Raw genomic sequence first — 25,289 nt, forward strand, 5'->3', positions numbered from 1 at the left:
AGTGCCATATCTTAGAATCCAATGCCAAATCTGAGGTCATAAAGATTTATCCCAAAGTTTTCTTCCAAGAGCTTTATAGAATTAGCTCTTATATTTAGGTCTTTGATCCATTAATTAAAGTGGAAGGTTAGGTTTGATTTGAGATCTTTCTTCTTTCTTAATATAGGTACTTACAGCTATAAATTTCCCTCTAAGAAGTGCTTTAGCTGCATCCCATAAGTTTTGGTATTTTGATCTTTGTTTTCACTCATCTTAAAGTATTTTATTATTTCCTTTTTGGTTTCTTCTTTGACCCTTTGGTTATTTAGGTGTGTATTGTTTAGTTTCCACATATTCATGAACGTCCCACTTTTTTCAATTATTAATTTCTAATTTCACTCCATTGTGGTCAGAAAACATACTTTGTGTTATTTCTGTCCTTTTTAACTTATTGAGGTTTGTTGTCTGTCCTAGCATATGTTCTCCCCTAGAGAATGTTCCATGTGTGTTTCTGTAGAATGTATATTCTGCTGCTGTTGGGTAGGGCGTTCTACAGATGTCTGTTAGGTCTTGTTGGCTTATTGTGCTGTCCAAGTCTGATGTTTCCATTTTGATCTTCTCTCTAGTTGTTCTATGCATTGTTGAAATTGGTATTTTACAGTTTTCAACTAATATTGTTGAATTGTCTATTTTTCCCTTCGTTTCTGTCAGTTTTAACTTTATGTATTTTGAAGCTCTGTTATTATTTGCATGTATGTTTATAATTGTTATATATTCCTGATGGATTGACTTTTTATTATTATAAAATGCCTGTCTCTAGTTACAATTTTTGTTTAAGGTCTATTTATCTGATATTAGTAAAATATTAATATTTCCTTGTGGTTTCTGTTTGTATATCTTTTTCTATCCTTTTACTGTCAATCTATTTCTATCTTTGAATCTAAAGTATGTCTCATGCAGAGAGCATATAGTTGAATCATGTTTGTTTATGCAGTCTAACAATCTCTGCCTTTTGATTGCATTATTTGCATTTATGTTATTACTGATATATAGTTGATCCTCATTATTCACAGATTTTGTATTTGCAAATTCACCTGCTTTCTAAAATTGATTTGTAACCCCCAAATCAATACTTTTGGCACTTCCAAAGTCATTCATGGACATGCATAGAGCTGCAAAACATTTGATGTCATGGGAACAACATGCATGTTCCCAGCTGAGGATGACAAGGCAATGCTCTGCCTTCTTGCTTCAGCTCATACTGTAAACAAGTGCCCTTTTGCTGTCATTTAGAGCTACGTTCTTCACATTTTTGTGCTTTTCACTGGTGACCTTGCTGCTTGAAATGGCTCCCAAACATACTGCTGAAGTGCTGTCTAGTGTTCCTAAGTGCAAGAAGGCTGTGATGTGCATTAGGAAGAAAATACGTGCATCAGATAAGTGCCATTCAGGCATGAATTATGCTGCTGTTGGAAGTGAGTTCAGTGCTAATGAATCAACAATAAATATTAAACATACATTGTGAAATAATACCATATCTATCTAAATCTATCTATCTATCTAACCCTGGCTAATATTTGGTATTTGACCCTGGTTTCTGACACAGATCTCCTAATCCCTTGGAATTTCCTGGGATAGGAGTTGTCTTTTATTCTAATAAGGCAACTCTTGGTGGGCTACTGGATGGGAGAGGCTCACCAGAAAGACCAAGCCTTGATTAGTAGCTTGGTACTTTCAGCCCCACCTCCTATTCTCCAGAAAGGGGAGAGGGGCTAGAAATTGAGTTAATCAATGCCTACAAGATGAAGCCTCCATAAAAATCCCCAAAGTACAGGGCTTGGAGAATGCCTGGGTTGTTGAACACGTCCACATGCCGGGAGGGTGATACACCCCAACTCCATGGAAACAGAAGCTCCTGCACTCAGAACCCTTCCAGAACTCACCCTATGTATCTTCATGTGGCTGTTGGTCTGCATCCTTTAAAATATCCTTTGTAAAAAAAATCAGCAATAATAAGTAAACTGTCTTTCTGGGTTCTGCTCTAGCAACTTATTCAAGGAGTCATGGGAACCTCCAATCTGTAGCCAAGTCAGACAGAAGTTGTGGGTCACTCGGGTGCCTGCTACTTGTAATTGGCATCTGAAGCTGGGGGCAGTATTGTGCAACTGAAGCCTAACGTGTGGGGTCTGTGTTGACTCTGGTTAGGGTCAGAACTGAACTGACTTGTAGGGCACTCATATGGTGTCAGAGAACTTGTTGGGGTGGGTGAAGACCCACACATCTGGTGTCAGAAGCATTCTTCATGAGAGTAAAGGAAAACTCAATGCATTTTTCCAAGACACACATAACACAAGGTTATGTATTGATTAGTTGATGAAAATGAGGCTACAGGCTTACAGGAACCTACATCTTTATTTCCCCTAGAAGCAATGGTTGAGTACTTGCTAATCCAGTGTTCGCAGTGACTTTCTATAACAATAATGAGCATCAACTGTGGTTGGATTGATGTCTGCTATTTCACTTTTTTGTTTCCTATTTCTCATGTCTTTCTTGTAATTGTGTTTCTTTAGTCCTTTTCTACTGCTTTCTTTTGCTTTTAGTAAATACTTTCCAATGTAGCAATTTTATTTCTTTAATGATTTTTTCATCATATATTTTTAAGTTTCCCTTTGCTCTAAGGTCTATCATGTACTTATGTTAACTTATCAGAATCAACTTCCAATTTATACCAACTCAATTCCAGTTATATATAAAAACACTGCTCATTTTTATATGTAACTCTATTCCTTCCTGTCTTTTTTGTCCTTCCTGTTATAATATTTCATCTTAAAATGTTAAAATTCCAAGAATATATTGTTATAATTATTCCTTAGTATACTTTTAAGAAGCTTAGAGAAGAAAGGAACGCAAAGCTTTTGTTATCCTAGCCTTTTTATCATTTCTGGTTCTCTTCACTTTTTCCTGTGATCTGGGTTCTCATCTGCTGTAATTTCCTTTGCCCAGTACAGTTTTGCTCCCATGTACCTCCTTTGTGCTGATGTTGTCAAATATATTGCATTTCTAGACTATAGGCCCCAAAATACATTGTATACATATTGTTTTATACAATATGCTTTATATATATATTGTTTTATAAATTGTGTTAAATCAAGTAAGAGAAGAAACAAGAAAAAAATATGCATTTGTATTGTCTTTTCTAATTACATAATTAACTTAACTGGCATCTTTTTTCCCCTGTGGGTTGGAATTTCTGTCTGGGGTTACTTGCTTTTAGCCTAAAGAACTCCATTTAGTATGTCTAATGAGATGAGTCTGCTAATATCAGATTCTCTCAGTTTTTATTTATCTGAGAATATATTTTTCCTCCATTTTGAAAAATAGCTTTCTTTGCATATAGGATTCTTGATTGACAGTTTTTCCTTTGAGCATTTTGAGTACACGGTCCCACTGCCTCTGGTCTCCACGGTTTCTGATGGAAAGTCAGCCATTAATCTTACTGGGCTTCCCTTGTGAGTGACTCAGCATTTTTCTCCTGCTGCTTTTGAGATTTCCTCCTTGTCTTTGACTTTTAGCATATTTAGTATGACATGTCTGTTTGTGAATCTTTTGTGTTGAAAAGATTGAAGTTCATCAAGCTTCCTGGATGTGTAGATTAGAGTTTTTCACTTTGACAGTTTTAAGCTATTATTTCGTTGCGGTAATATCTCTCCATTGCAGCCTGACTGCCACGTGGTCCTCCAGCAGAGTCCCCAGCCCCACCCATCAGCCTCACCCTGAAGCCCACTGACCCCCAACGAGTCCCTGATGGAGCCCTGGCTACTCCTGCAGAGGCCTGCAGCCGAGCACATCACCAAGGGCCCCGCCCTTGCCCCTCAGAGACTTGGCAGACTACAGTGGCTGAAGAGTGAGGACACGAGGGACCATGGCCAGATGTCACTAGGTCCCAGGTGTAGACCGAGCACTGGGGCATGGGCTGCTACACACTGTGCAGATGTCTGTGGACAAGGCTCCATGGGCAACAAGGCTCTGCTACTGAACGTTTATTATGACAGAGACTCCAGGAACTGACAACAGAGGGTCAGGTCACAGCCACCACATCCTTCTGCCTGTGAGGGGGAGTGCTTGAGGGAGGAGATCTTGTCCTAATTTGCACCCAGGGGCTGTAGGAACCCCTGATGTTGTCTAGAGCCCCCTGATATTGTAGAATAGGAGGAAGGTGTGAGCATTAAGACTCTATCAGGGGAGGTTCTATAGACGTTCAAGCCGCAATGAAGCGAAAGGCATTTGCCCCCACGGTCATTCTCTCTGCGCTAGCCTGCGTCTGCATCCCTGCCCCTCTCTGTGAGCCAGTCTCTGCCCCAGGAGGACACCTGTCCTCACACCTGCCCCAGGGCTCACTCCTAGTGGACACAGGCCCCCTCACCTCCCCCCACGATCAGCAGCGTCTGCTCACCAAGTGCATCCCACCCTGTGGCCAGGCCAGTGGGGCGTGGCCAGACCTGTCCACACCTGAAAACACTTCCCTCGCCTCAAAGCCCAGATTCTGGGATTGTTCCTGCTTGTCCCTTCCTTTGGAGCAGGAGTTTTGTTTACAAGAGCAGCCCCTGCCCCCAGTGGAGCACAGGGCTGTCACTAACGAGAGTCACCTGACTGCTACTGTCCCTGCAAAAACATCAAGAAGATTCCTACCATCTATCCTCTGGAGACAGACACAGGTCAGGATAGCCCCACCCCCACTCAGGAGCCTCACCAGCCAAAGGCATCTACAGACAGTGACCAGTGCTGCCAAAACAGAGCAGGACACTAAACAAGGAAGGAAAGACCTCACCAAGCTGCTGCCGTGCCAACACACAACACAGAGGACGGCTATAAAGCTGGGCAGCCCTGAGCACCTCACACACACACACACACACACACACACACACACTCTCACCCTCCTCCAGCCACTGCCCCCACCACGGCCGCGTCCACCCTGTCCGTCTGCTCCAGCGCCCTGAGCTACGGCAGCGGCTCTGCCTGCCTGGTCCCTGTGACTCCTGCACCGGCTCCTGCTGGCAGGTGGACGACTGCCCAGAGAGCTGCTGCGAGCCCCCTGCCGTTACCCCAGCGGCTGCGCCCCGGCACCCTGCCTGACCCTCGTCTGCACCCCAGTGAGCTGCGTGTCCAGCCCCTGCTGCCAACCAGCCTGCACCGGCCCCTGCACGGCCTCGTGCCACCAGCAGTCTAGCTGCCAGCCCCCCGCTGCACCTGCTCCCCCTGCCAGCAGGCCTGCCGTGTGCCCGTCTGCTGCACACCTGTTTGCTGCAAGCCCGTCTGTTACACACCTGCGTGCTGCGAGCCCGTGTGCTGTGAGGCCCCCCCTGCTCAGCCCCCTCGTGCTGCCAGCCCACCCCCTGCCCCTCATCCTGCCGCAGACCCTCCTCCTCCACATCCCTGCTCTGCCGTCCCGCCTGCTCCCGCCCTGCCTGCTGCGTCCCTACCTCAGTCTGCTGCTGACTGGGCACATTGCCAGCTACTCCTAGGGCCAACCCTGAATTCCATCTGAAATCTCTGCAGCCTTGAGCCCAGTCTGGGATCTCCTTCTGCCCCAGAACCACCCACTTCCACAGCCTGGGCTGAGTTCTCACTGCCCAGCTGGCTCCCTGGACTGGCTCCCGGCTTCCTCTAGACCCTAAGTCTCAGCAGCGTCCTCCTCTCCATCCTTGTCAGATCGTGGGTTTTCTTCTGCCCTATGTGAGGGGCCAGTCTGTTAACAAATAAAGTCATTGTCAGGCCCTCTCCGAGACCCTGAGTGCATACCTGTGCAAACCCTAGGGAAGAGCTTTGATGTGGAGTGTGGCCTTGAGCTGCGTCCAGGGCAGTAGGACCATTGGGCAGGGCCAGACAGGCCCTCCCGCACTCTGCCTGGGCGTCCTGCGCTAGCAGTTCCCCTGCAGCCTCCAGCCCAGAGATTCCTGCTCATCTGGAGACCCCTGCAGCCTCCACCAGTGAAGGACGGCAGCGGGCAGGTAACCAGGCCCTGGGTCTCACACACTGGGGACTTGGAGCTTTACTAGAGACAAGGGACACTCCGTTTAATAAAGCATCTGCCTTGAAGGCATAAAGCCCACTCCAGAAACAGCTTCAGACAGGCTGGGGCCAGCTGCTCTCCAGTGCCCTGGGCACGAGGGTGAGTGCTTCTGTCTGTGTGAAGAGGCCAGGAGGGAGAGAGCCATGTGCGGTGACGACGGAGCCTGTGTTAGTCAGGGTTCTCCAGAGAAACAACCAATGAGACGTGTGTGTACATATGCAGAGAGGTTTATTTTGAGGAGCTGTCTCACGTGATTGTGGAGACCGGCAAGTCCAAAGTCTGCAGGGCGGGCTTCCCAGGGAAGAGCTGGTGTTGCAGCTCAAGTGTAGAGATGGTCTGCTGGTGGAGTCTCTTCCTCCTCTGGGGACCTCAGTCTTTTCTTAAGGCCTTCAACTGATTGGGTGAGGCCCACCCATGTTTTGGAGGGCAATCTGCTTTCCTCAGAGTCCACTGATTTCAATGTTGCTCTCACCTAAGAAATAAGTTTGTCATGAAATCCAGACATGTTTATCCAAACAACTGGGCACCACGACCTGGTCAAGTTGACACATGAAACTCACCATCACAGGGACCAACAGCCAAGGGGGAGGAGGGATATTTGGAAGTGGCAGGTGTTCACTGGCTGATCCCCTCAGGAATTCAAATATTAAGGCAGGTTGCCCTCTTGGGAAATACAGGGAGGAGGGAGTCACCCTGGCCCTGCAGGGACGGTGCTGGGCAGGCAATCACCTGGAGGACACGGGTGTTCCCCAGCGAGAAGGGCCTTGGGTGGGGACCTCAAATGTAAACTATTATAACAGCTACATTTAAAAGTGAAAAAAGAAACAGGTGAAATTAATTTAACATATTTTATTTAACCCAATATATCCAAAAAGTTACCATTTCAATACGTGTTACTAAAAGCTGCTTTTAAAATGCTTATAGATTCACTATTTGTTCAATATTTTTCTAAAGTGATTTTTGGAAGGAAAAGAGATGTCTAGGCATTTTGTTCAATCTTAGTTAAAATTTAAAAGCCCACTTAATATTCCTGTTTAATGATTTAACATATTTTTAAAAAATAAATTTATTTATTTATTTTTGGCTGCTCTGAGTCTTTGTTGCTGCGCCCGGGCTTTCTCTAGTTGCAGCGAGCGGGGGCTACTCTTCTTTGCAGTGCGCGGGCTTCTCATTGCGGTGGCTTCTCTTGTTGCGGAGCAAGGGCTCTAGGTGCATGGGCTTCAGTAGTTGTGGCTCGCGGGCTCTAGAGCGCAGGCTCAGTAGTTGTGGTGCACAGATTAGTTGATCCGCGGCATGTGGGATCTTCCTGGACCAGGGCTTGAACCCGTGTCCCCTGCATTGGCAGGTGGATTCTTAACCACTGTGCCACCAGGGAAGTCCTGATTTAACATATTTATTGAGCACCTTCTATGTACCAAGCACTGTTTCAGGCACCGGGGATAGAAGGCTGAACACAACAGGAAAAATTCTTCTCTAACGGAGTTTACATTCTAGGTGGGGGAGGCGACAATCAATAATAAATAATGCAAAAATTTTTTAAAAGTTGGGAAAATGGGTAGGGATTGTTGAGGGGATCCTGCAGTGTTTTAGTATTAAATATTTAGTGTTTATCAGTGTTTTCAAAATACTTCCAGAGATTAATACCTTTATCTTTGTACCTTGTTGCTTTTAGTAAGTTAATGTAGCCGTATTCTTATCGTATCAGTTATATTGAAAGAAGAGAATAAGTTGTGCATGTCCAGCAAGTTGAAGATCAAATTGAGAGTAATCCTGCTTCCATTTGCATACAGTCATCATTTGTTGATTCATCACTGCTGATCCAAGTAGGAGATAGTCCAGACTCTTGATTTTCCCATTGTTCCTTCTGTAGCTCATCCACCGGCCTTTGTAGCATATTCCAAATGATCAAGGCATTTGTATTCAGGGATTGTGACCAACTGTTCTGAAAAGTAAATTTGAAAAAAAAAATGACTTAAATGAGTTTTATTTTGATTAAATGAGTTTTGAGGTAAATTTTGATGGATTGAGTTGTTTAGGACCTTGAAAAATTGTATAATAATTCATTCCTACCTGTATAGAGCAAAGTGGGAATAGAAAAATATTTAAGGCCTTCAACTGATTGGGTGAGGCCCACCCATGTTTTGGAGGGCAATCTGCTTTCCTCAGAGTCCACTGATTTCAATGTTGCTCTCACTTAAGAAATAAGTTTGTCATGAAATCCAGACATGTTTATCCAAACAACTGGGCACCACGACCTGGTCAAGTTGACACATGAAACTTTGCATTTCTTGTGCTTCCACATGTCGGGTTTTCAGAAAGTTTTAGATCCATTTGTTTGTGGACATTTTTGTTTTACTTAGGAACATGACTTGTGGTAAGATGCTCTGTTATTCTTTCATAAAAATGGGCCCTTCTGTGTATCAATACTAAGAATTGTTCTAGGCACCAGAGATACAACAGTGAACAGAACAATTTCTTCTCTTAAAAAAACAAACAAAAAAACCCAAAAAACCGAACACGTGGTACTGGCTACTTTTCAAGGGCCCAGCAGCCAGGTGGCTCTCACACAGACAGAGCTTCTGATATTAATAAAGTGTTGGGCCTCGCCAGGGTCACTGCCTACGAAGGATCAGACTCTGCACACGCAACCCATCTCACTGGCTATTTCGACTTGTTTCCCCTTCTTTGCACCGACGCCAGCCCAACCCCCCAGCTGCTCCTGTCTGCTTCATCACTTGGTCATTTGTCTTATTTCTTTAAGTGTTTTTTTCAAGAGGGAAATGTGAGTGGAGTACTTTCTAAGCTCTTGCTTATATGAAAATACACCGCTGTTCTCTTTACTTGAGAAGGATGTAATAATTTGAAAAAAGATCAAATCAGCCTTAATCCCGGATGTTCCCCCAGAAGCTCTGTGTCTTTCACTGTGTGGTGGGAGAGGGGTCCGGAGTCAGCCCTGGGGGGGGTTCATTTCCAGACTATGTGCTGTTTCTTCCTGCACGGCGAAGGGGCTGCTATTAATTCTGTTCATTTAAAAACTGCCAACACATGTCTAGGGTGGGTGGGCTCTAAAGACCTGAGGCTCTTGAAATTCATGAAGCCCTTCCAGTCCAAACACACACACATCTTTGTGCACTCAGCTCAGAGCGGTTCATGCTCAGTTTTGTCTCTACTGTTTTATCCTAGCTGTGCCTCCTCCCTCCCTAGCAAATGGACTGTCATGTTTGGTGTCGGCGAAACACGCGGTCCGTTTATTACATTTTCTCTCATCATATTTGGGGTTTTATCTTTTATCTCTGTGATTTGGAGGATCCCCGCCTGGCCTAGAACAGGTGCTCAGACAGTGCTGTCTAACCCCCACAGCTGTGGCCAGGGCCGTCGTGACCGTCCCTGCTCGGGCGTCGACCTCTTCACCAGAGTCAGCCCATGCTGACTTTCTGTTCCAGGCTCCCCAGGACCACATCTTCTTGATCCACGAGGGAAACTGACTGTTGCCTGGGCTTTAATTTTGGGTGTTACCTGGGGTCCGCATGTCTCCACTGCTCACACGCGGGGTCTCCAGGAGACCCTCTCCCTCTCTCTGAGTCTTTCAGGGCATCACCTCTGAGGGAGGCAACCTCGGGCCAAGAAGGGCAATCTGCTCAGCCGAGGAGTGTGGGGTGCACAGCCTGTACCGAAAGGCACTTGAGTTTGGGTGAAATGTTGATGAAAACGGCTCCCGACTTACCCTGCAGTCCTGTGTCCCTTTCACGGCCCCAGATTCACTCAGACACCTGTGAGCGCTGCTCCTTGAGAAAGTTTCATTGCAGAGTCCACGTCCGACCGTGCCCCATTAACGCTCCTCTTGGGCACGCTAGGCTGGGCTGCGAGGGCTCTGGGCATCCTTCACCTCCTGCTGGCAGAGCCTGGGTCTCACACCAGGCCCTGCTGGAACGTGACCCTAGACCCACTCTGTGGTCCAATCTTCTGAACCACTTGCATTTTATAAGATGTGCCAATGTCACTTTACACTTAAGATTCTTTTTTTTTGGCTGCGTTGGGTCTTCGTTGCTGCGTGCGGGCTTTCTCTAGTTGCGGCGAGCAGGGGCTACTCTTCGTTGCTGCACGTGGGCTTCTCACTGCGGTGGCTTCTCTTGTTGCGGAGCACGGGTTCTAGGCGCGCGAGCTCAGTAGTGGCGGCACGCAGGGTACACTTAAATTTTAAAATGCTTAAAAGTTAAACTGATATTAAAAGTACCCCAAACACAGGAGAGGTGGAACAGAATTCGTCAACTTGGAGAGGTGTTCACCCCTACGCCACACTCAGCATAATCTCGCCTCAACATTTTCCATAACTTTCTGGAGCCAAAGGAGCGAAGGGAGACACCCTGCAACTCAGGGTATTTACACTCACCAGCTTAACGAGGGAAAGCTATTGTAGAAACTACGCCAGCACTAATGAGGGGCTCCTGCAGCCAGCTCTCAACCCCAAGGAGGAAGGGCAAGTGTGGGAGCCCCCCTGCCGCACCTGCTCCCCCCGCCAGCAGGCCTGCTGTGTGCCCGTCTGCTGCAAGCCTGTGTTGCACACCTGTCTGCTGCAAGCCCGTCTGTTACACACCTGCGTGCTGCGAGCCCGTGTGCTGTGAGGCCGTCCCCTGCTCAGCCCCGCGTGCTGCCAGCCCACCCCCTGCCCCTCGTCCTGCCGCAGACCCTCCTCCTCTGTGTCCCTGCTCTGCCGCCCCGCCTGCTGCGTCCCCGCCTCGGGCACGTCCTGCTGCTGACCGGGCACGTCCCCGCCAGGCCAGCCGGGCTCAGGTGCCCCCATGACTCGGTCCTCCCAGCCTCCCTCACTCCTGACCTGGGTTGGGCGGCTGCCCCCACTCGGGACAGGGTCCCCTTCGTCCCCACTGTCCTGGCCTGACTGACCTCTGATCCTGCCCCGGGAACCCGACCTCGCTGCTCCCCGGGCTTCTGCCTCCCAGGAGGTGCCTCCACCTGCCTCTGGGTCACCTGTCCCCCTCCCAGTTCTTCTGCCTGCGTCACTTGGCTTCGACTTCCGTCCTGTCAGCACCTCCTCAGGCACCCGGATAAATAAACTTACTTCATCACATGATCCAATTCCTGTCTCTCACCTTCACTGGGGGGAAACACAGGGTTCTGACCAGACACTGGTCTCCTCCAGCCAGGAGTATTCCTAGAGGTGAGGGACTGAGAACCCCAAAGGTCAGTGGCCTGATCCCTCTGGGTGGGGCCCCTGCCCTCTCCAAGAAGGTCAGCGCCTGCTCAGGCTCCGGGGTCCTGGGACATGAACATGGGGGAGTAAAGACGCCTGTCCACCCGGAGGCCCTGGCTGTGACGTCACCGTCCTTCCCAGCCACCCGCCTCACGGGCCCAGCCACCACTGTGAGCATTTTGTCCTACTGTGTCATTTCCACCCATTCCATGCACTTCCTGAGACTTGGCTCACGGGAAGGCGCCCTTCACATGGAAGATAAGTGCAGGGGCCACACGTGTACCCTCAGCACCCGGAGTGGCCAGAGGCCGTGTGACCCAAGCTGTGCAAATTGATTTTGCTAAGTTAAGTGTTAAATCAAACATGAGGACCATGGAGTTTTTCCACTTCTTTAGTATAACAGTTGCGTGGAATTCACTCATAGTTCTACATGGGCAAAGACTTGCTAAAAAACTATATTCTATATTTAACGTATCTGCTTAGCATTCAGGTTTAATCACTTTCATTTCTTTACGCTTTTCATTGTGTTAGGCTAGAAATGAACAGACTCTAAATTGCACTACGTACAGGCAAGTACATATGGTCTCTCCCTGGTCCGAGCGGGAAAATGATGCACAGCTGGGGTTGCTGGCATTTGGAGATCGCGACAATGGCGGGTGGCGCGAGGTTTGTTAAATTGTGGTAAAATACACGTAACATGAAATTTCCCATTTTAACCCTTTTTAAGTGCACAGCTCAGTGGCATTAAGGGCAGTCAGGCTGCTGTGCAGACATCAGCACCGTCCTTTCCAGAACCTTTTTCATCTTCCCCAAACGGAAACTCTACATGCATTAAACAGCAGCTCCCCATGACTGCCCCCCAGCCCCGGCCCCACCGCCCACCTTCGGCCCCTGTGCATCGGCTCCCCCAGGGACCTCACATCAGTGGATCGCACACTACCCGGCCTTTTGTGACTGGCTTACGTCACTGAGCATCAGGTCCTCAAGGTTCATCCACGCTGACGTCAGATCTTCCTTTTTAAGGCTGAACAATACCCCATTGCATGAATGGACCACATCTTAGTTATCCATTTCTCCATCGATGGACACTGGCGGCCTCGACATTTTAGCTATTGAGAGCGATGCTCGCGTGAACACGGGTGTACAAATACCTCTTCAGGAGGCTGCTGCCAGTCCTTTTGGGCATATACCCAGAAGTGGAATTGCTAGGTCAGATGGTAATTCCACACTAATTTTTTGAGGAACCTCCATACTGTTTCCTATAACAGCTGCACCATTTTATTGCTGCCTTCCCCCCGCAGCAGTGCACAAGGGCTCCAATTTCTCCACATCCCCAGCAACACTTGCAATTTTCTGTTTTACTGACAGTAGCTGTCCTCATGGGTGTGAGTGGTGCATTTGGTTTCATCACAGACCCTGGTTACTGTCTCAGGCGCTGCGGCCCAGAGACCCGCCCTCACCTGCCCCCCCTCACCTGCCCCCCTTCACCTGCCCCCCTCATCTGCCCCCGTTCACCTGCCGCCCTCACCTGCCCCCTTCACCTGCCGCCCTCACCTGCTCCCCTTCACCTGCCCCCTCACCTGCCCCCCTTCACCTGCCCCCTCACCTGCCCTTCACCTGCCCCCTCGCCTGCCCCCCTTCACCTGCCCCCTCACCTGCCCTTCACCTGCCGCCCTCACCTGCCCCCCTTCACCTGCCCCCCCTCACCTGCCCCCTCCCTGCCCCGCCCCCGCTGGCCCCTCTCTTGCAGAAGAACGACGAGTACCTGTTCACGGTGGTGGCGGAGGAGCGGGACTCGCTGCTGCTCGGCCTGCGCTACTCGCCCACCCAGCTGCACTTCCTCTTCCTCAGGGAGGACGGGGCGCGCGCCTGGCAGACCCGCGTGTCCTTCCGCGGCCCGGCTCTGACGGACGGCCAGTGGCACACGCTGGTCTTGGCCGTGTCCGAAGGCTCCTTCTCCCTCACCAGGGACTGCGGCCTCCCCGTGGACATGTAGGTACCGCGGCGCCGAAGGGGTGGCAGGGGGCCGGGTGCTGCCGGCAGGGCTCGCAGGGCGCACGCTGGCCCGCGGGGCTCCGCCGAAGGCCGCTAGGGTCAGGCTGGAGGAGGCGCGCCAGGCTCATTGGCTTGTGGTGTGGAACGGCCCCGCCCCCCAGAGAGGCGGCGACGGGCGGGAGCACCCGGGCTGGGAGGGGCCGCAGCCTGCCCGCTGGGGCTGGGGGATGGGTCTCGACCCATCGACGCGGCTGCGGAGTCGGTAGCGTCGAGGCAAGGCCCGGAGGAAGGTCAGAGTGAACTCGGGCACCAGGAGCCCAAAAGGAGCTGCCGCCCGATGAGGCCCAGGTCTTGCTTTGTGACTTTCAACCCATCACTTAACCTCTCTGACTCAGTTTCCTTTCCTGGGACGAGGGAGTAAATATTCACCAGAACATCACCTTAGTAGCTTTGACGCAACCCCGGGCACTCGAGAGCCCGAGCCCATCTCTTGTCGTGGCCGTGGCCTGGTCCCCATGGCCTGGCTCCCGGGTAAGCTGGGCCGGGACGACCCCCACCGGACCTCAGCGTCCCTCCTCGCTGGCTGGGGCTCGCCACCCTTTCTTTCTTAATCACAAATGGTCCATTTACACTAGATCTATCCTTATGACAAATATTCCTTTCAAAGGTAGAATCTCACTCTGCTTTGTCATTATGAAACTTGCTGGAATAAAAGATTCTCCTTAATACTTACACACTGTTTAAACATGCCTTTATCACAACTCCGCCCCACCATGCCCCGAATACACTGGGGCCTTTACAGGGAGCCGGCGGTGGGGCAGTTCTGGGATGGGGGCCATGTGCAGGAGGACAAGGCTGGCGGTGCGGGTGCTGGAGCTCATTGCGGCGCCGCGGAGGGCTCACACCCGGACCCAGGAAGCCTGGGAGCTGTGCTCGGAGCGCAGGCGTTCTGGGACCTTGCCACGGCCAGCGGCAGCCAGACGGCAGACCCTGGACGGAGCAGGTGCTTTGACTAGAGGACGTGGCATCATGGTCCGGGAGGTGCTGGACAGTGGAGAGGAAGCACACACCTGGCTCTTCCCCCAGAGGCTCCAGCCACGCAGTCCCCTCCAGGAGGCCCCACGTCTTCCCCATCCCGAGTTGGGCCTCCACTTGCATCTCAAGACCCAACTCCAGCCACATCTTCCCACAAGTCCCGGCTCACCGAGGTGAACCCCGTCTGGCCCCGACATCATTTGTCCCACGGCCCTGGGCTCAGAGGAGGGGGCGGGCTGGGGACCCCGTGCCGGGAGGAGCCACTGGAGACGCCTGTGACATGGAGAGGGGCCACCGAACACCTCCGCAGCACACGCTTTTGTAGAAGATCCTTGTCCTGGGGCAAAGAGCATCCCCCCAAATTCACATCCGCTAGAACCGGAGAATGGGACCTCCTTTGGAAACAGCATCTCTGCAGGCATAACCGAGCTAAGCTGAGGAGTAGGTTGGCCCTGACACAGTGACCTTACAAGGAGGCATGGAGGAGAAGGCCACATGATTCAGCCACAATCCAGGAAACTCCAGGAGCTCCCAGCAACTGGAAGAGGTGGCAGGACCTTCCCCTGGAGTCTTCAGAGGGGGCACACCCAGCCGACACCCTGATCTCAGACCTCTGGCCTCCAGCACTGCGAGAGAACACACTTCTGTGGTTTAAGGCGCCCAGCCTGTGATACTCGTACGGCTGACCCCAGACATTGATACAACCTCAGGCGGTGCTGCCCCCATCCTTTTCCATGTAAATAGGCCACGACCCTGCTCTCCCATGGCCCTAAAACCATCCTCCAATGTTTTCAGAATGGCTGATATGCCCTTCCCGGCCACCCTATCGGTGCAAGGAGCCCGGTTCTTCATCGGCAGCCGGAGGAGGACCAAAGGCCAGTTCACGGTAAGTATGGAGGAGCTGCCTGCCTGGACCTCCCAACACCAGTGCTCCTGGGGGGCTGTCACCACTGGTCTGGCACCCCAGTTTGACACTGTTGTACGTGCAGTTGGGAATGGGGAGCATAAAGGTTCAGTGGAGTCCCATGCGTGCCGGGCACACTCCCACCACAGGGCCTTTGCACCTGCTGTGCCCTCCTCCTAGAACATTTGTCCCACTCCTGCCATGGCACACTCCCTGTGACTTTGGGGCCCTGCCCTGTGCCCTCATACCATGGAGGCCTTCCCCTCCACTCTGAGGAGATGACACCCACACCCAGCCCTCTCATCCCCTTCCCCAGATTGTCTTTGTAGCCCTGACCACCTTCAGACCAGCGGTATGTTTGCTCATTGCCTGTCTTTCCCTTAGAGTGCAGGGGAGCGGGGGGGACCTTGCTCCGTGAGGGTAAGGGCTTTTGTTTCTTGCCGTGTCCAGTGTAAAGAACCATGCTCTGAATATTTACCAATGGCATGCTTGGATGGATGGATGGATGGATGAATGGATGGATGGATGGATGGATAGACTAACGGACAGATAGATGAATGGTGGACGGACAGATGGATGGACAGATAGGTGGGCAGGTAGAGGAACAGATGTATAGATGGATGAATGAATGAATGGGTATTTGGGTGGGTGGATGGATGGATGGATGGATGGACAAAGGGATGGATGGATGGACAGAGATGGACAAATGGATGGATGGATGGATGGACAGATAGGTAGACAGAGAGACGAACGGATGGACATATAGATGGATGAGCATCGTAACGGGTCACTGTAGGGCAGTCCACAGGAGAGGTCCCTTCCGTGATGTAATCACCTTCGAATGGTGCGCAGCTCTCCACCACTGCTCCCAATGCCCCCCTTACCCAACGGGCTGACTCCTCTCTCATGGCTTTAGAGCTTAGACCCGCACCCGCGTTTCCACCCCTCCCTCGGGGGCTGGGTGGGCTGAGCCCAGTGGGCGGGGCGCGCTCCAGCAGTGCAGGTCTCAGTGCGCTGTCCCTCTCTCTGCAGGGCCTGGTGAGGCAGCTGGTCCTGCTGCCCGGCTCAGACGCTACCCTGAGGCTCTGTCCCTGCAGGAATCCTGAGCTCGCCCTGCTGTCCATCCCCCCTATCCTGCGGGGACTCACGGGGAAGCCGGAGGATAGTGAGGTGCTAAAGTATCCCTATGGTTAGTAGGCCGCAGCTACCCGCTCCCCACGCCGACAGTAGACCCTCGGAGCCTTGTCACTTCCAACCTCCCCGGGCACAAGACAGGAGGGCGCTTGGCACATGGATGAAGGGAACGCCGGGCCTGACGCAGACGCCCCGCAGGGAAGGCAGATGGTGCCGCCAGACCCGCCTCCCTCCCAAGGGCGCTCCCCATGGCTGTTTAACCCCCACCTGGACCGTGCCCTTGATTAACTGCTCGTCCCGCCTGGGACCCGGGGCTGAGCCTACAATCTTGCTTCCCTAACTCCCACCTGCTGTCTGCTTTGCCCCCAGAGCAGCGTTGGGGCCCTTTCCCCCCTTCCTCTCCAACAGACATCAAGCGTCAGCACCCCAGCCCCGCGGGAACCCCGACCTTTGTGAGCTTCATTGCTGTTTTCTGGGATCCCCCAGCCTAGAGCGTCCCCAGCTTTGCCGTCTTTAGTTTGTGTTTGCACCTCCCCAATGTAAAGTTAGTGTTGACGGTTTATTTAAGCCACATCCCCTGCCACGGAGAGTCTGAAACCCCTCCTCCCTACTAGGGAGGTGGGGAGACAGCCGGACCCTCTCTCGAGCCTCACGAGTCAGGGGAGCCCCCTGAGCAAGTGGGCCCTTAGACCCAATCCTGGACCCGTGTCCCCAAATTCCCAGAGGCACACGGCATCTGGGTTGTTTGCCGGGCCTCGGGCAGGAGTCCGGCCCCAGGCCTCTGCCAGGCAGATCAAGAGGTCGAGGACGCGCTCAGTGTCACAGACTGGCCGCCGGGGCCTCAGCGTGGACGTTGCTGTAAAGGGGCCAAGTGGCACCATCGGGGTGAGGGCTGGACCTGGGATGAAGCCGTGAGCCCCGGGGTCAGGGGTCAGGGGCCTCAGAACTACGCAGAACACAAGTTGGGTGGACGCGTGCCAGCGAGTCTCAGATGGAAGCGGAGAGCCGTGCGGCGTGATGGCTCAGGGCTCTCAGCAGAGCTGAGGCCACGGGGAAGAACTAGGTGGGCGGGAGGCCGTCCTGCGTGCGGACGCCCCGGGCAGGCCATGGGCTCTCGGATCTCCCTCCCTCCCCGAGACCCTGAGTGGTTTCTGGCAGCTCAGGGGGTGGAGCTGAAGGCGAAAGCAGGGGTCACCTGACACTCCCGCCCCTGCCCTCCTCCAGGGAGCACGTGCCCACTGGACACCCATCTTCCTGCCTCCCCGCAGAAACCGACATGAAGGTGACGCTGGAATCCCGGCCGCCGTGTACCAAAGCGGAGGACGCCCAGTTCTGGTTTGACGCCGGCCGCAAGGGGCTATACCTGTGCGTGGGCAGCGAGTGGGTCTCCGTGTTAGCAGGTGAGGTGGGTGGGGCTCTGGGGACCTCGGGGTCTTCTCAGAGCCAGCGATACTTAGGGACAGGGACGACCTCCCCCCCCCCACCCCGGAGCAGTGAGCCTGCATGCCTCACCTGGAAATGCGTGCCCTCCTGGGCCCTACTGGTAGGCTGGCAGGTTCTCAGCTCTCGAGCCGTCTAAGGGAGACCGTGAGCCTCCCTGAGGGGGCCAGCCCCGCTCCAGGAGCCCCACCTGCTCTCCTTACCCTCTCCACCCACTCGGGTCAAGATTGGACGCGATGGTGCTGGGAGCCCGGGAGTGGTTCTGTTGGCGGGGAGGTGAGGAGAGGTTCCGTGATGCTCCCCAAGGGGGTCCTCGGGAAATGGGAACTGGCTCCGGGGGAAAGTCCCCGAGCCGTGGCCTCTACTCTCTAGTTCCCATCAGGGCACAGCCTTTCGTGGAAGCCGCAAGCCGTGGGAAACGTCTAGTAGGGACCTGATGTGTCAGTTCCACCCGACTAGTATCTCTGGGGGTTCTGCAGACCCTAAAACCTGTGCGGGGATGAGAGGCTCCTTTGCCGGGCCTCCTGGTGAGGGTGGCACAGCACTCAAGGCCACAGTGCTCCGGGTCATGGGCCAGGTCCCTGGGGTCACACCGCTGGACGTCCATCCAGGCTTCTGTTCTGGGAAGCATTAACTGGGTCTCTGTGTCTCTATCACAAGCCAAAGAAAGGCTGGAGTACGTGGAGGAGCATCAGAGCCTGTTCACGAACTCAGAGACACTGGGTATCGAGGTCTTTGTCATCCCTGGGGCCGGGCTCTTCGTGGCCACTGCCAACCGGAAAACCACGTCCGCCATCTACAAATGGGCCGACGGGAAGTTCTCCTCGTACCAGGACATTCCCACGCACCAAGCACAGTCCTGGAGACATTTCACCATTGGAAAAAAGGCAAGTCTGCATCGGAGTCTTTCTCGATCCTTTTTACCTTGGGAAGCCCCACAGAGCCCAAAGGTTGGGGCTCCTTATGTAGATTTTATGGGGAAAGGCACTTCTACTGGTTTCAAAGCCTCATGCAGGTTCTAAATGCCTTTTAAAGTCAGGCACGGCTGCATCTCTGTGTCCAGAATGTGACTGAGAAAGTCTGTTTGGCTTCCACAAAATAGAGATCAGCCCATTTCTGAGATGCTCCCCAGCTCTGTGCAGACCCACCACTGCCTCCTTAAACCTTGGAGATAATCTGACCTAAACCAGTCTGCAGGGCGGACATCACGTCAGAATGAAAATAGGCCTCCATTCCCAGCCTTCCTTTACTCGCTCCATACACACCAGGGATACGTGATGTCCTCATGGAGGGGACAGGTGAGGATGGTGAGCTTGGCCCAGAGGCCTTGGGTGGGAAAGCCTCGTGGGCAGCCTCCCCTTCCTTCCACCAGGGCTGCGTTGAGCAGTGGCCCATGGGTCGTGGCTAAGAGGGTCATCCCCTTGTGAGAGTTTACCCTTTACCTACCCGAGCCCGCCCCCAAGTCACTTGCTCACTAACATGTGTGCCAGGTACAGCCCTGCCCTCACCTGGGCCCCCCCGACGGGGGACAAAACTGAGCGAAACAGACAGACTTCTGTTCCCCGTCGCTGCCGACCCTCAGGATCCTGCGCTCCCAGCCAGCCTGGTGAAGGAATGACTAGCCCTCTGGTTTTATGGTTGATGACATTTTAAAGGTTCCTATTTTTTCATTATAAAAAATAACCTGATATCAAAGAAAAATCGGGACCTTTAGAAAACTAAGGAAAAGGCCTGCCCCGTCCCCTAAGCAGTGGCAGAGAGTACCCGGGGCTGCTTCAGCCGCCGCGAGCGTGCCCCACCCCCGGGCTTCCGGCTCTTGCCTCAATCACATGACCCACCACCTGGCCTCCAGCTCACGTCACACGTAGGGCGTTGCCATGTTGTCCTCGACTGCGTGCGTGACAAACATGTGCTTCCTGAGACAGCAGGGCGTTAAGATTTTTCCTCTTCACCCGGCACTGAAGAGCATTTCCGTGCGTAAAGTGTTTCCTGGGTTTGGGAGACAGGAACGGAGCTCGTGGGCTGGTAAATGCGGACGCCGCTGCGGGTCTTAATGTGATGGAGATTTGGAGAGTCAGTCGTGGGCTCTTGGGCCTGCCCCAGGCTGTCAGTCCCGGCTCAGCCCCTGTCCCAAGGCCGATGTTCAGAAGCCTCGAGTGCCGGACCCCTCGCGTGGATCACGAGAATGCTGTCCCGGTCCTCTCCCCAGATCTTCCTGGCTGTGGCTAATTTTGAACCGAATGAAAAGGGTCAGGAGTTCTCTGTCATTTACAAATGGAGCCAGAGAAGGCGGAGGTTCACACCATACCAGAGGGTCCTCACCCACGGCGCCCGAGACTGGGAGGCCTTCGAGGTGTCCGGGGAGCACTTCCTGGCCGTGGCCAACCACCGGGAAGGTAGGGGCTATGGCCTGGACTCCAGGGCCAGGGCAGGGTCACCTGCAGGGTTCAGTGTATCTCATTAAAAATGTGTAATAAACCACACGTGGCCCGTGTCCTCGGGCTTGGCAATCTGACAGCGGCGTCTGAGGGAGGACACACCTGAGCACCCCCTCATCTGTCCTGGTAAGGGCGTCCCTGCCCTTATCCATTCTGGGCACAAACTCTGTGGGATGCAGTGGGTGCAGTGGGGGACAGTCCTGGGAGGGTCTGGGAAACCTGGCTTCTGGGCCAGGTGACTGCCCTGCCTGGCCACAGTGAGCCCTTCCCTGGCTTTTAGCTCTTGGGGGACAGGGCCCCGGGGGGCAGTCGGCCCTGCAGGGCACCTCTGGCCTCGGCAGGCTCTGCGGCTCAGCGATCACCTGAGTCTACACCTGCCGGGGAACTCTGGCGGCGGGCGGGGGCCAGGGAGGAGACCCCACCACCGCTCATGGGCAGAGAGGACCCCAGGAGCCCGCCACCCAATACCCCCCGTGGGAGTGAGTGTCCCGGGAGAGGCTGGCCCAGCCCTGGGGTTGGGTGAGGAGCTCCAGGGAGCACGTTCCGGGCAGGCCTGACCGGTGGCGGGGAGCGCGAAGGGGATGGTGGACAGCGTGAGGGGTGAGGCTGGGGAGGGCGGGGGTCCCGCCTCCAGCGTGCTGCAAGGCCTCAGGGGGGTCTGGAGCCGTCCGAAGCCGGGGCCCCCGAGGGTTCTCATCGGGGCACAGAGGCAGGAAGGTCACGTGAAGGGCGTTGCCACTGCTGGGGGCCTGGGGAGGGTGCAGGAGAGCAGGGCCTGGCTGGACTGGACGGGCTGCAGGGCCTGGGGCAGGGTCCGGGCGGGCAGGGTCTTGCCAAGGCTGCCGCGAGGCCACGGCGGCCCGTCTCCCTCCCTCCGTGGCGCTCGGCTTCCAGGCAGCGACCACAACATCTACAGCGTCATCTACAAGTGGAGCCCAGGGGCCCGGCTCTTCGAGGCCAACCAGACCGTCGCCACGTCGGGCGCCTGCGACTGGGAGTTCTTCATGGTGGGGCCCTACGCCTTCCTGGCCGTGGCCAACGCCTTCAACGGCACGTCCACGCAGCTGCAGTCCCACCTGTACGTGCGGCTGGGCGGCAGCTTCCAGCTCTTCCAGTCCTTCCTGGTAAGGACCCTGTGCTCCCCGCCGGCCCTGCACCTCTGCCTGGCGCCTGGGCGACACAGGACCCGGGCCGCACGAGCCAGGCCCAGGGCCCCAGCCCGGGCCTCTGCGCCCAGGCGCCTCCCCAGAATAAGGCTCAGGCCGAGCCCCTGGGACCCCGAATATAGCCTGGGAGCCCTAAAATGAGGCGGGAGGGCTGCCCTGGCACGGAGTTTCCGGCAGCCCGGCTGCTCAGCCGGGTCCCCTGGCCCCTGGGGGCCCTCATGGTCTGACCCACCGTTATGTGGGCGCCAGGCTCTTGCCCTGGAGCAGCAGGCAGCTGGCCTCTGACCTGGTCAGCTGTGGCGGCAGCACTGCCCACCTTCCCTGCAGACCTTGAGTGTCCCTCAGCTGGTCCCAGCTGTCGTGGGCTGCCCGGAGGGACCTCTGACTAAGGCAGCGAGAAGCCTTTATTACGTGGTGTGGCCCCAGATGCCCGACTGAACCACGCACGAGCCGCTGGGTCCCAGGCTAGCAGGCGGCATTGGCGTCCCCTCTTCACGCCCACCGTGGTCTAGGGTGACGATGTGGGGCCCCAACCCTCCCCCCACCTTCCCTCGCCCTCCTCCCTCCAAGCCGCCCAGCTTGTCCCTCTCAGTGTCAGACCCCAGGCCCAGCCCCCACGGATGATTCTAAAATTGAGAGTCACTGTCGGCATTTGCATCGTCCTGGCTGCGTCCCAATGTCGTTCGCGCAGATCCAAGGGCACGGCTGTGATCACTCCCTTCTCAGTGGTTTCAGTGGTGGGATGACCTGCGTGCCACCCCTGGGGACAGTCCCTGAATGCGGTTCAGACTTTCCTTTCATGCCACAAGCCCACCACACGTGGCTCACTTCATACGTGGACCCCATGAGCTGCACATAATGTTTTTCGACGAGCTCCTAATTGCTTTTTCTGAAGTCCTTCCCTCCCTCTCCTTTCCTTTTTGGGGAAGAAAACCCCCGTCTCTGCACATGGTAACGTCCCCCGGCTTCTTGCTGGCCATCCCCGTCCCCGAGAGCCCCTGTGAACACCGCGTCTTCAGTGCCTCCTGAGTTTCCGCCCGCGTGTTGGTGCTCCCATCGCGTCTGCAAGGTCTCTGGCCGGTGTGCGCCCGTGAAGACCCCTCCCTGTTTTCCCATAACCCCCCTCCTGGGCCCTCCTGCCTGTGCTGTCCAGGCTGACTGTCTCTAGAACTGACAATGGTCCCCTTTCTGGAACTTTCCTTTACCGCCATCTTTGGCTGGAGCCACCGTGTCCAAATCTGATGTCCAGTGTTCTGGTTGACCTCAAGGACACCCCGCCTTCCAGGTGCTCCCCGACACTCCCCAGCGTCCCTGCAGCTCAGCCAGGTTATGCGACCAGGACCAGCCAATGGGTGTTGAGCAGAGTGAGCCGACGTCAATCCTGGGCTGAGGGTGAGAGCTCACCCCTCGCCCTCTGCAGCCACGTGGGCCACGTGCCCCGACAGCACAGCCACAGGCTGGGGAGCCGTGACCTCGCCGGCTTCATCCCAGTGAGAGCCACCTTCTGTGGCGGGAAGTGTGGACACTCACGGTGGCTGCATCCTTTACCCTGCCTCATGTACCGCGTGCAGGATTTTAGGGGGAGTTTCCTTGGAAACACTGAGGGCAGCCCCCTGCCTCCCCAGGTGCCTTTCCTATGACCTTCTCTGCCCTCAGTGCCCGCAGGTTTCTTCGCAGTTGTTTCCTGTGCTTCCTGTCTGATTGGTCTCAGTGCCCTTTCAACCTGAAGGCGTGCGTCCCCAGGCCTGGGAGATTTTCTTAGTTTTTCTCGATCGTCTCACGCTCCCCTCTCTCTAGAACGGTTAGCCAGCTTTCGGATCTCCTGGATTGAATCTATCTTTTCTTTTTCTACAACCTAGAAGCTTTCCTTACCTTTATTCTCTAATCCTGTTGATGAGCATCTTCTTGTAATGCTAGGAATCGTGTTTTTAATATCCAAGAACTCTTCCCTTTAACGGCATTCTGTATTTACTCTATAAATGCGGTATCTTCTTGAATACTTCTGAAGATAATTATAATTTTATTTTTTTAAGAGTTTGTGTAATTTATTTTCTTTTTAAGTTTATTTAATTTATATTTATTTTTGGCTGCATTGGGTCTTCGTTGCTGCACGCAGGATTTCTCTAGTTGCAGCAAGCGGGGGCTACTCTTCATTGCGGTGCACGGACTTCTTATTGTGGTGGCTTCTCTTGTTGTGGAGCACGGGCTCTAGGCACGCGGGCTTCAGTAGCTGTGGCTCGCGGGCTGTAGAGCACAGGCTCAGTAGTTGTGGCTCGCGGGCTTAGTTGCTCCACGGCATGTGGGATCTTCCTGGACCAGGGCTCGAACCCGTGTCCCCTGCATTGGCAGGTGGATTCTTAACCACTCTGCCACCAGGGAAGTGTGATAATTATAATTTTTTAAAATTCTATTCTGTTCCTAGAACCAGCTCAGTTTCTTCCAGTATGAGTGTATGTATATGTTGTAGCCTGACTCTCATGTTCTAGGTCTTTTATAAAACATCTGGAGGACCCTTAGTTTTCTGTTTATGTTTAACATTGAGCCTGGCAGTGGGTGGCGTTGTCACTGGCCACTGTGCCCCGGGGAGCTAGGGACCTGGTTGAGGCCCTTGATGAAGTGCCATGATGAAGACCTTCCTAAACTGGCCTCTTGCTCAGATGTAGGTGAGGCTGGATCACAGTGTTGGCAGCTACAGGATGATAATCTCCAAGAGGCACTCTCCAAACAGCTGCAGGAACCCTCCTCATATCGCATGCTTGGTGTGACAGCCCTGCTAGGGACCTGTGTGGTTGACCAGAAGGCCGCTTGCCGGGCCTCTGTGCCAGGCTGCAGGACTGTGCTCTCTGGACACCACAGGAGTCTGCTCCCCTGTTCCACTGGCTTGTCTGCTAGATATTTGGAAACAGTCACTGCAGATCTCTCAAAATAGTCTTCAGTTCCTGCCGTTGTCCCCCGTGTGGTATGTTCCAAATCCCAAGGAGATTCTGGCCAATCTCCTTGAACGCCCCCCAGTGTGCCGGCTCCAGATATGTGAGACCCTGAAACTCTGCATTTCAGGCAGCATCTGGATTCAGCTCCAGTCTGCACCCAGCCCTGCCGTAGTCCTCAGACACAGAAGGGAGACCGGGGCCAAGGGCCAGCGACGGTGCCAGCTGAGCCAGGGCAGGGGCCATTCGGGTTACAGGACCTAAAGGAGAACCAGCTGAGGGGTGTGACGTCAGCTGGAAGAACCACCCACAAGGGCGGGCGAGAGCAGGACCACAGTGGCTGTGAGAGAGCGTGTCTCTGGCCAGCGGGCAGAGTGACTGTGGGGGCTGCGAGGGGGCACTGCTGCCACCCGAGCCCGCAAACAACTGCGGAGCCCTGCCTGAAGGCTGCCTTCTCTTATGACCCGTGTTTCTTCACACTCGATGAGTCCTCAGAACCCACAAGGTCCCACTTTCATGTTCTGCCAGCATTTTTCATACTGTGTTTTAATCCTCTTAGGTCCTGGAGATGTCTTCATGTGTTTCCACTTGATTTGGAGCTTTGCACCATCTCTCACGGCCATGGGCTTTGAAGCAGGAGAGGCCGGTGCTTTGAAAGCATGTGTGGGTGGAGAGGTGCCCACATCGCAGGGAAACCTTTCTGGAGGGACGGCCGGGCAAGGGGCGCATGCCGGTGTTTGCGAAACTGTGCACACAGACGGTGCTGGGAGGGGCGCTGGGCGGGGTCCCAGGGCTGCGGGGTGAGTTCAGCTCACCAGGAGGGCCCAGGCCATGCCCACGCCAGGTCTGTGGCTCAGGTGTATGTGGGAGGCTGGCTGCCCACCCTGGACGAATTCCTCAGCCCCACCCTCCAGACCTGCCCACCTCTCCCACCAGGAATCCTGGAACCTTCCTCAGGTGGCAGAGATCACAGCTCCAACCACTTGGCCTCG

At 54.1% G+C, this 25,289-nt stretch overlaps 2 protein-coding genes across 6 annotated transcripts in view; both read left to right on the forward strand.

The window, feature by feature from the left end:
* TSPEAR (thrombospondin type laminin G domain and EAR repeats) overlaps positions 1–25,289 on the forward strand; it is a 60,076-nt gene that overhangs the window by 22,445 nt on the left and 12,342 nt on the right. The window contains exons 3-11 of one of the 5 annotated variants that reach the window (XM_029215034.1): positions 13,009–13,250; positions 15,084–15,174; positions 16,225–16,381; positions 17,050–17,211; positions 17,595–17,726; positions 18,427–18,653; positions 19,976–20,162; positions 21,121–21,328; positions 24,857–25,057. In XM_029215034.1, the coding sequence (XP_029070867.1) occupies positions 13,009–13,250; positions 15,084–15,174; positions 16,225–16,381; positions 17,050–17,211; positions 17,595–17,726; positions 18,427–18,653; positions 19,976–20,162; positions 21,121–21,328; positions 24,857–24,929 (1,479 nt within the window). In that variant the 3' untranslated portion in view covers positions 24,930–25,057. Of the gene's footprint in view, positions 1–13,008; positions 13,251–15,083; positions 15,175–16,224; positions 16,382–17,049; positions 17,212–17,594; positions 17,727–18,426; positions 18,654–19,975; positions 20,163–21,098; positions 21,329–22,299; positions 23,350–24,856; positions 25,058–25,289 lie in introns of those variants that run through there. The other 4 variants (XM_029215035.1, XM_029215032.1, XM_029215036.1 and 1 more) reach the window with 4 other exon arrangements.
* On the forward strand, positions 4,248–7,076 carry LOC114890473 (keratin-associated protein 10-3-like). The gene is given in 5 exon segments (XM_029213961.1): positions 4,248–4,320; positions 4,862–5,080; positions 5,083–5,217; positions 5,220–5,332; positions 5,335–7,076. Coding segments are annotated over 5 exon segments (681 nt in total). The 3' UTR covers positions 5,476–7,076.

Source organism: Monodon monoceros, unplaced genomic scaffold (assembly GCF_005190385.1).
Source record: "Monodon monoceros isolate NGI ecotype Baffin Bay Population unplaced genomic scaffold, NGI_Narwhal_1 Super_Scaffold_11, whole genome shotgun sequence".
Lineage (NCBI taxonomy): Eukaryota > Metazoa > Chordata > Mammalia > Artiodactyla > Monodontidae > Monodon > Monodon monoceros.